Here is an 11,541-nt window from a genome sequence, read left to right as displayed (position 1 = left end):
ATGAGAGAAAAATGACACAACTACCCTTTTATTTGGGTTCGTATAGCCTCAACACAAGAATATAAAGGACATTTTCTAACCTTTATATACGTTGCGTATAGGTCTATACTCAGCGTATATAACGGGTAGTTTTTTATTTTTAACCCCAAACCTGTGGTAAAATTATCTTTTTAACCCTTATAGTGTATATACGCTGCATATAGAACTATACGCAGCGTATATAAAGGTCTGAAAATGTCCTTTATACCCTTGTGTTGAGGCTATACGAAGCCAAATACAAGGGTAGTTGTGTCATTTTTGTCTCGTACGCTGCGTATTGACCTATACGGAGCATATATAAAGGTCCATTTTTGTTTTTGTTTTTTTTGTATTCCTTTTTTTATTTATAAAAAAAAGAAAATTATTTATAAAAAAACAATATTATTGGTAATACAAATATAAATTATAAATATTAAAAATAATACAAATATTATGAATTATAAAACTTAAAAATAATACAATTATTATGAATTATAAAAATAAAAAATAGTACAAATATTATGAATTACAAGACCTACAGAGAACCTATACGAGACTTACACTATACACTATACGATACGATACGATATAACACCCGTATAGGCCTATAGGCGTGGTTTAGGTCTCGTATTGACTTCGTATAAGCCTATAAGTGTGATATCGTATCATATAGGTGTGGTTTAGGTCTCGTATTGACCTCGTATAAGCGTATAAGTGTGATATCGTATCGTATAGGTGTAGTACAGGTCACGTATTGACCTCGTATAAGCCTATAAGTGTGATATCGTATCGTATCGTATAGGTGTGGTATAGGTCTCGTATTGACATCGTATAAGCCTATAACTGTGATATCGTATCGTATAGCATAGTATAGGTCACGTATTGACCACATATAAGCTTATAAGTGTGATATCGTATCGTATAGGTGTAGTATAGGTCACGTATTGACCTCGTATAAGCCTATAAGTGTGATATCGTATCGTATAGCGTAGTATATGTCCCGTATAGGCCTATAGGTGTGGTTTAGATCACGTATAGGCCTATACAAGACCTAAACCACACCTATAGGCCTATACGGGACCTAAACGACACCTATAGGCCTATACGTGACCTATACTACACTTATACCATACGATATCACACTTACAGGCTTATACGAGGTCAATACGGGACCTATACTACGCTATACGATACGATATCACACTTATAGGCTTCTACGAGGTCAATACGGGACCTATACCACACCTATACGATGCGATATCACACTTATAGGCTTATACGAGGTCAATACGGGACCTAAACGACACCTATAGGCCTATACGGGTGTTATATCGTATCGTATCGTATCGTATAGTGTATAGTATAAGTCTCGTATAGGTTCCCTGTAGGTCTTGTAATTCATAATATTTGTATTATTTTTAATTTTTATAATTCATAATATTTGTATTATTGTTATTTTTTATGATTCATATTTGTATTATTCGTATCGTAACGTTGGAACCGGGTGAGAATTTATACCACAAATACATCAAAATAGCAAAAAAAAAATATATGATGGGTTATATACGTGGCGTATAGCTCTATACGCAGCGTATATAAACTCTTGTTTTCTGTGCAATGATTGCTGATAAGGCTCTGAAATCCATGGTTTATATTCGCTGAGTATAGGTCTATACGCAGCGTATAGGGTAGCTCTATACGCAGCGTAGGTAAACCCTAAGTGTGCAAATAGCCAACCAAGGTATAGAGATAGTTTGTCCCTTCATATTTTGTTATTATATTTGCAAAGCATGAATGACTGTTAATTTGACTGGTTTTAACTGAAGCATTTAACCTGTTTTAACCGACCACAAACTCTTTTTTCACCCACTGACTAAAGATCTTAAATTCGCCACTCTTTTTTCACCTGCATCTAATGCACTACAAACTTATTTCAAATACAGATTTCAGATGTTATCTCCTGGTATTTAAACATGATCCCAATATGTTGAAAAATATATCACGTCTGTTTGGAAAAAGAATAATAAATAATAAAAATAAAAATATTATATTTTTGAAAACAAGAATAGGTGCTCCTGGTGCATGGTAGTGATAATATGGGACAAATCTCAAAAGCAGCCATCCCAATAAATATAAATATGAACATGTGCATCCACGCTGACTTCCGTATCCAGTAAATGTGAACATCTTCTTGTCCCGTTCACATTTTAATAATTTATTTATTGCTTCCATTATTTTATTAATAAGTTTAAATCTATCGATATAACTTGGAAGAAAAATTAAATACGGGCTAACAACATGCGATATGCGGACACGTGTGTCGGACAAAAACTCCTATACAACTAATCTATATAACTTTTCAATTAATTAAACTTTCACCTTGCAAACTGAATCAAACATTTGATACATGCATATATTAGTTTATTGTTCAGTTAAATGTAGAGAAACGGAAACGGGCATGATATTAGATGTACCCTCCAGATTATTTTAACGTTATGAAAGTTTTAAATTATATTATTTTGTTATTGTGTGTTTTCTGTGCTTGCTTAACAAAGAGAAAGAAAAAAAAAGTTAATATGGTCAAGTACAATGGATACACCTGGCCTATTTATTTATAAAAATATAGAAACTTAAAACACAAATTTTCAATTAACTTTTATCCGAAAAAAAACTCACATCTTCATAAAAGTAAACATTTTCCAAGTAATATCCAAAGAGCATTTTTAAAATGTATTTTACCAAAAAACTTGCCAAGTTACATCAAAACAGAAGGTAAACGGGTAACAAGTTGTGTCGTCACCCCTTTCTGAATTGTAAATCCTAACCTTTCAAAGACAAACCCCTGCCCCTGGGGTTGAACAATTGTTGTGGATGACCCATTGGACTTTAATCAAGAACTGGATAGCTTCTGGCGCCAGGGAGGCAAATGTATCAAAGGTAAAAGGGAGAAAGGCATGCTGGTTTTCTACGCAAGCTTTAGCGTACTTATTCACTTTCTTTGATTCTGCCTTTCTTGCTGGTTGTCTATCTACAAGCTCGTTTTCCCTTAAACTAACAAAAGGGGAAACCCCCGTGAGGTCCACACAAGCATGTTTCCCCCCAGTCCAACCAAAGACGATTCATGAACACTTAACGAACAAAATTTTACATTCGTGTTCGTTCACTAAGGAAATGGGCGTGTTCAAGAACGATTCACAAACACAAATGAATTCGCGAACATGACAAAGGCTAAAGGTGGATGGCGGAGAGAGTGTGCTAGAACATGAATCTCTAATCATCAAACGTAGGTTGATCGTATTCGTTTATGAATAAAGAGAAAGTAAAGGGGAAAAGTGCATAAACAAGGTGGAAATAAGTTTCCTACTTTAATTGTTAGGTTAATAAAATAAATAAAAATTAAAGAATATAAAAACTTTAGATAAACATATGAAAGTACAAAAATCTTTAATTGAAACAAAAACGAATGAATATTTACGAACTCAAATGAACGAACGAGATCTCTGTTAATGTTCGTTCATTTAACTAATCTAACGTAATTTTTTGTTTATGTTCATTCATTTATTAAACGAATGAATATAAACAAACTTTTGTTTACGAACTATTTGCTGAATGTTTGATTCTACCGTAACCCGGCCCTGTTTTACTTTTTACTTTTTGCGTCATTTATATTCTTTTCGTGTAAAATAATACAACTTGTAAGTACGTAAAAAGAAAAAAACGTTTAACATGAGAGATTTTGAATTTTGGTATCCCACGAATGATTAAAACGATACACCAACTGCCACTGTAATAAAACCTTCAGAACTTAACAATGGCGTCCACCAACTCACCACCACTACCACCACCAACTACCATTCCAGACGAACCTACATCAGCATACTCCTATCCATACACCGTCAACGTCGCCAATTTCATCTCCGTCAAGCTCTCCGGCCACACCAACTATCCACTATGGCGAACACAAATGCTCTGCCTCATCGAAGGCCACGACCTGCTCGGCTTCATCGACGGCACACTCGATCCACCGCCGGAGACCTCACCGGAAAAGTACCACTGGTGGCGGAGGTCCGACGCGTTAGTCCGCGGCTGGATGCTAGGGTTTCTCACCGAAGACATCCTCACCGGAACAATAGGTTTCAAAACCGCTAGAACTATCTGGATGCATCTAGAAGCTTCTTACGGTGAGTTGACTAGTCAAACCGGATCAACTCCGGTGGTGAAAGAAGAGATTCGTTCCGGTTTGGTTAGATCTACTCCGCATTCGAGGTCTCTGCCGACTCCACTACGTCATGTGTCTCAACAGATAGATCTGAAAGGTGATTCGGTGACGTCAGCCGGTGATAACCGGTTTAAGACTCGAGCTCGGGGGTTAGAGAGCTCGGTGTTTCCGGAGGAGAGCTGGACGGAGATTTCGTCGTCAGTTTCTCCGTTAGATCTAGCGGAAATCAATGATTACTTACACGGTAAACGTTTTGTTGTTTAATTTCTCATTTATATTGACTTGTTTTGATTGAATTGAATCTTAAGTGTATGTGATAGGATACATTATGTACTTGAATTGTGTAACTGTTTTGACTAGGGGAGCAAATGAGCCAAGCCGAGCCTCGAGCACATTTAACTTATGAAAGCTCGAGCTCGGCTCAATTTGAGCTTTGTTTCTAAAGCTCGAGTTCAGCTCGTAGGTAGTTCTTCAGGCTCGAGCTCGGTTCGTTTATTATTTATTAATTAATTTATATTAATTATAATTATTATTTTATATAAAAACTAGTTTATTTTTCATAATTTATAAATAGTAGTAAATATTTTTTAAATATATCTTTAATATAATAATTAAAAGTTATGTAAACCGTGGGCTGGTTTCGGCTCGCAAGCCAGCTCGTGCTCGATAAGCAAAACATGTTTACTAAACGGGCTTGTTTTTAGGCTCGGGCTCCTTTAAGCTCAACTCATTTCGACCTTTTATTCGAGCCAAGCGAGAGTAGCTCGGCTTGTTTGCACCTTAGTTTTGACTTATTTTGTTTGGATTGGATCTAGAACGTGTTTGAGAAGATATTATGCAGTTGAAATCTGCAACTGATTTATGTATTTTGACTTATCTAGTGGTTGACTTATTTTTAGTGCACTTTTGTGAATGAGATTCTCTGATTTGGTAGTATTCAACTTAGGTATCACAGAAAAAGTTAAGTGGCATGTGCAGAGCCAAACAAAATATCTTTTTTTTTTTTTTTGTTAGTGGATGTGTAATATGATTGTATGGAGAACATATAAGTGCATTCATAAAGGTTAGGGTTTCAGTAGTTTTTATTGGCCTTTTGCCCGTTTGGGTCGGAGGTTGGTTTTTAATGAAGTTTTATTTTCAAAAAAAAAGTTATCTCCACACTTGAGGTAAGTTAATTAAACCTACATGATGAAAATGCTAAATGAAATTTAATGGTTTTCCTAGTTTTTTGTACTAGGTGTACATATTATTCTTGGTAATATCATTTTGAACATTTTTAACAGAACCAAACATAACATCTGTTTTTTTTTTTTTTTTTTTTTTTTTTTTTTTTTTTTTGGTTTTATCCTTATTCTGATGCAAAAGAAGTTTTATGATGTGTAATTTGATTGCATGGAGAACACAACCACATTCGTAAAGATTAGGGTTCCAATTGTTCCAGTTATCCAAGTTTTGAACTTTTGATATTTGTGTGTGTATGTTTGTAGTTTGTACTGTGTGTATATAATTTTTGGTGATATCATTTTCAACATCTGTTTAACAGAACCAAATATGAACACAAGTGCTTATCTCCCGTTATATAAAGCCGCCCTAAGAGGTGATTGGGATGATGCACAAGATTTTATAAATCAAGACGAAGAAGCAGTGACCGCCAATATCAACAAATACGGTTTTACAGCTCTTCATATTGCAGTTGGAACTGGAAAACAAGGAATTAATTTTGTTGAGAAATTGGTGGCAAAGTTACCACCTAAATCTCTCTTAAAAATGTTAACGTCTTCAGAAAAATACACACCACTTCATATTGCAGCGGTTGTTGGCAACACCGAAGCGGTTAAAATCTTGGTGAATAAATATCAAAAGTTGTTATATGCCGAAGATGTGGATGGGTTACTTCCCATTCATCGAGCTCTTATTAATTCTCATAAAGATACATTTTTGTATTTATTGAGTGTCACAAAAGGCAATCAGTATCCTTGTACGTTCACCGGAAACATGGGTGTGACACTTCTGTCTAATGTCATTTTTGCAGGATACTTTGGTGAGTTAATATTCTTTTAATTATTACTGTTACAAGCATTAGTAGACAACTATGTCTGAAATGTTATTTTTAATATTTTTTTGTATATTTTTGACAGATATAGCACTCGATTTAGTCGCTCGGTATCCTGATCTGGCGACAACTATACCATCTGATAATGTTGATGCTCCTTTAATGGCTATAGCAAGAAAAGCAGATGCCTTTGAGAGTGGATGTCGCCTCAATTTCTTTGATAGTTTAATCTATAAATGTAAGGTTCTATTCTGATTTGAGGTAGCAATCTCTATCCGTTTATTATGAATCGGTTGTTCGGGTTATGTTATATCTTTAAGCGGTACAATCAAACTAGGTCCCACTTATCGACAATTAATCTTGTATGTTTTGTTCCATGTTACAGATGTTCCTTTGAAGCTTGAGAAACCGCACTCAAACAAAAAGCAGGGGAAGATGAACTTCTTTACTTCAGGTTTGCTACAACTTTTCATCGAAATTTATTCGTTTTCATATCCGTAAATTAGAGAATTGATTAATCTCTTATGTTTTTCTAACAAAACAAAAATTAATATGAACTGGTGTAGTTCTTCAAGACATTAATTTGGTGGTCTGGAAAGTCATGGGTAGGATCGGTGAGTATCTTCGATGTCTTCCTGAACAAAGGTCAACTTTGAAAGTCAACGAAGCTAATTTTTTTGTATCTTGACTTGATAGTGCGACATATCACACACATTCAGAAGCTAAAGCTGGCTCATCATCAAGCTCTTACACTCGTGAAATGTTTATGCCAAGAAATCAGTGCGTTAAATCTTCAATCAAATAGTATCCATTATTCCGGTCCGATTATCGAGGCCGCAAGCAATGGAGCTTATGAGGTTGTTCAAGAAATTGCTGACACGTTTCCTCAAGCAATTTGGTACAGTGATAAAAGTGGCTATTTCATGATCCAGCTGGCAATTCTTCATCGATGTGAAAAGGTTTATAATTTGACGTATCAAATGAGCGATCATAAGCATTTTCACAAGACTCTTAAGGACACTTACAATAATAATCTCTTGCATTTGGCGGGAAAATTGGCACCTCAACCGAAACTTAATCTTGTGTCTGGTGCAGCATTACAGATGCAACGCGAATTGCAGTGGTTTAAGGTAACAAACATGCTGTGTTTTCCATCATAAAATTACCTTTTTTTGGTATTTCCAGTCACAAGAAATCGGTAAAAAAGCATTTTGGCAATTTTTATACAATTTTATGTAAAAAGACCAAATACCTCTGAAAAAAACCGAATTGCCCTTTAAGTTTAAAAAAAGACGAAAATTCCCCTGACTTGACTTAACAAGTCGGATGAAAATGGCAAGATTTTAAACCTTTTGGATCCGGATGCAGAAAAAATAAACCTTTTGACGAAAGTCGCAAAACTGGCCAAACCTCAGGGACGAAAATGGCATTTTACTATTCTCACATACTTGTTTATTATCATCGTTAGTGAAGTTCACAGGATTTCCCACCTTTTAAAGTTTATTTAGTAATTTTTCTAATCATATTTAAAGCTATGGTTATTTATTTACAATCAAATTAAGAGATGGCAAAAAGGTGTTTGCGGGTCCGGTCAACCCGACTTAATCTTGCCCAACCCATCATCTAGTGATTTTACTTAACATTACTCATATCATGTGTAATTTATTCAGGAAGTAGAGACATTTGTGCATCCGAAATACAAAACCGAGAAGAACTCATTTGAACAGACACCCGAGATGTTATTCAGCAAAGAACACAAAAAACTAGTGAGAGATGGTGAAGAATGGATGAAGAAAACAGCCGATTCGTACACAGTAACAGCAGGTCTCATAACCACAATAGTTTTTGCAGCCGCCATTACGGTGCCAGGTGGCAACAGTGGCGATACGGGCCACCCACTCTATGCTAAAGAATTATCTTTCCTAATATTTGCTGTTGCAGATGCAATCTCCTTGTTCACATCCACAACATCGTTGTTACTATTTTTATCAATCCTGACGGCTCGTTATGCAGAACAAGATTTCCTCTTCACGTTACCTTCAAGGTTGATAATGGGCCTCGCAACATTGTTCTTGTCAACAACCTCAATGATGATTGCTTTTGGTGCATCATTGTATCTTCTATTTGGGCAGGGGAAAGATTGGATTTTGATTCCGATAGCTGCATTATCATGTTTACCGATTACTTGTTTTGTGACGTTACAATTTCCGCTTCTTGCAGAGCTAATATCGTGTACGTATGGTCGAGGACTTTTTGGTAAGCAAAGTGATAGACCATTTTATTGAGTTTATCCTTTGAGAGAACATGAAGTTGGATTTTTGTTGTGCCACTATTTACATATGCTGATATTTTGTTGTTTTAGTTGCTATATTGATGCATAACGAGCCCAATGATATTTACCTTTGGTGGATTTTGGATGTCGGTAAATTTTAAGTACGCGTAAGAAAACATGTGATGGTATTTATCTATCATATAGTATTGATTTGGTTTCACTATTTATCAAAGTAGCGCGTCTGGTCTCTTTAGTTGAAAATCTATAAAAGTAACACGTTTCATTGAACTGTTTATTTGACCTCCGGCGGTGAACCAGAGCTGTGTGTCAAGGCAACTGAACTGCCTATATATGTAATTGTAAATTAACTCTGTCGTCTCTCTGCCCCTCTTAGCTACTTGCTAGGAGGGGAGTTGGTTTATTTGGTTAATAAAGTTGGTCGCCTTTTCTGTTAAGAAAAGCCTGCCTATATATGAAATTAAAGCATAAATAAAATACATATGTGTACATAATGAGAGTAGCTGCTGACATGTCGATACTACGGCTTCGGACCTTTGCACCCTTTTCCAAGTTGTACGGAATTACCATTTATTTTGCCGGTTGTCACAAATCAGTCCTCAACCTATGTTGTTGTACCACATCATTTCAGTCTCGAATACATTTCGTCGGTGACTGAAAATTAGTCCTCGATGCTAGGCCTATCAAAGACTAAAAATTAGTGCTTAAACCTTGTCTATTTTGTCCCAAATACATTTCGGGTTTCATGAAAATTCAGTCTCTAATAAGACGTTGTATAGACTGAGAATTAGTCCCTGATAACATACTATTTCAGTCCTTAATATAGTTTTTTTAAGACTGAAAAATAATCTTAGATGTCATGTTATTTAGTTTTGAATATGTTTTTTAGAGACTGAAAATGTGCATCTTTTAAAAACCTTTTCAGTCTGAATATGTTGTTTTAGAGACTGAAAATTAGTCTCTGATATGCATCATTTAATCTTCAATTTGTCTTTTAGGGACCGAAAAATAATCTTAGATGTCATTATTTACTCACGAATATGCTTTTTAGAGACTGACATTTTGTATCTATTAAGAACTTTTTCAATCCCGAATATGTTTTTTAGAGACTAATAATCAGTCCCTAATATGTTAATTTCGTAACTAAAAAATAGTCTCTGATACTATGAATGTTTCTCGTCATGAGTTTTTTAAGACTGGAATGTACGCACATTTGGTAATATATTTACTTTTTAGTACTAATAAAAGTTAAATACAATATCATTTCATTCTCAACAAATTTGATCCATAACATTGTAGCATATTAATTCTACACTATAAAAAAGTTATCAGTGAAACATATAAGTAAATAATACTTAGTAGATCAATCCTGAACTTCAAAACAGTAATCAATCAAACACCAACAAAATAAGTCTTAACTAACTCACATCCTAGATCAAACTATCATTGTAGTTGAGTTGCCCATCCGAATCATTTGCTCCCCCACTCACATGTGTGGATAGTGAGATCTCAAAATCCAGAAACTTTGAACTCATGAACATTAACATTTTTTAGATTTTTCATTGCTTTGTTTCAATTTCTCTTCTAGTAAAGCAACCTGATTTCGAAGTGGTTCCGCCTCGCTTGAAGATGGTTGAGACGATCCAGCTTCCAATGTCATCCAAAAATCTTATTTTCTTAAAACCGGTCCAACGCCTACCTTCCATACAGATTTTGTTGTTTTTTCCTTGGCACATTTCGAGCTCGTGATCCACGGTAGTAGTTATCGTTGTCCCTATTTAGAAATTAACTTAGCCACCGCCTCCTCTTTATGATGAATAATATTTTCCTAACAAGTAGAGTGTAACAATATCATCAATTTCAAACAATATCATCAATAATTAGTAAACGAATAAACAAATCATTCAAATTTTAAACAAATAATGTGACTTTTCTAAATAAAATTCTTTGATAACTAAATGGATCAGCCTCTAAAAATAAAATAAAAAACCGATGAGATTATAACAATATCATCAGGATTTATTTCTTTAAAAATAATATAAAAAAAAATCATTCACATTATATTTGATAAATAGTGGGCTCTCATCATTCACATCACATACTAAAAATCAAAAAAAAATGAAACCTGAGGCCTGGCTGAGTTGTTGTCTAGGTCTAAAGATGATGGAACAAATTAAAAGAAACATCAATATCCTTATGTATTACCACTCAAAATTCAGCCTATATATTCTCTAAACCTGACTTGCATCTACGCAAATCTAGTTCAAAAAATATGGGTCGGGCTTAAAACACACATACACATACGCGCGTGCGCACACACATATATATATATATACTATCACTATAGGTCGGTCGATGGGCACAACTATCATGTCCTTCAATCCGCCACTGGGTCCGTAGAACTAAAAGAAGACATGTAAATAACTAATGAAACAATGATAAAAAATAAAAAAAAGTGTCACGGAACCTTTTAATACAAAGAAGCAACTATATTGATTACCAATGATGAGACTCCAATGATAAGATAGTATTACTTCTGGATAATATGAGGATCTCAATAACCTGATCACCCAGTGATAGGACCTGTAGTTTAGTTCCATTATATAAACCATTATTTCGATCAATATTTCTTGATAATGTCACTGGAACACTGACCTTTGGTAATGATCAATGGTTTGGCAAGCCTAAAAATATAACTCCATTTAGAATATCCGGTGAGTATAGACTTGAATCAAAATTGTTATGAAGATATTCTATCCTTAAACCCGTGTATTACACGGGTCTAATAACATTAAAAGTGTTTTCAAAGCGTGGAAGTAAGCCGGTTTTCAAGTATCGGACTAACCTATTCTTTACCATTTTTAATATTATTCCATATATAAATTAGCAACTTTCTTGTGCATCATGACTTGTACATCATGCTTTGGAACTTTTTCAAACAAAAAAACTTCATTTTACACT

General features: G+C 34.7%; 1 protein-coding gene across 1 annotated transcript; it reads left to right on the top strand.

The window, feature by feature from the left end:
- Window positions 1-3,770: 3,770 nt before the first annotated feature.
- LOC110891508 lies at window positions 3,771-8,707 on the top strand. The gene is made up of 7 exons (XM_022139210.2): window positions 3,771-4,481; window positions 5,781-6,278; window positions 6,376-6,528; window positions 6,676-6,744; window positions 6,857-6,904; window positions 6,987-7,420; window positions 7,961-8,707. Exons 1-7 carry the CDS (start codon window positions 3,830-3,832, stop codon window positions 8,573-8,575), a joined length of 2,469 nt encoding a protein of 822 aa, XP_021994902.1. The 5' UTR covers window positions 3,771-3,829; the 3' UTR covers window positions 8,576-8,707.
- The last annotated feature ends 2,834 nt before the right edge of the window (window positions 8,708-11,541 follow it).

Source organism: Helianthus annuus, chromosome 11, assembly GCF_002127325.2.
Source record: "Helianthus annuus cultivar XRQ/B chromosome 11, HanXRQr2.0-SUNRISE, whole genome shotgun sequence".
Taxonomy (NCBI): Eukaryota; Viridiplantae; Streptophyta; class Magnoliopsida; order Asterales; family Asteraceae; genus Helianthus; species Helianthus annuus.
The sequence above is the reverse complement of the archived record's forward strand: the minus strand, read 5'-3'. Positions and strand labels throughout refer to the sequence as shown.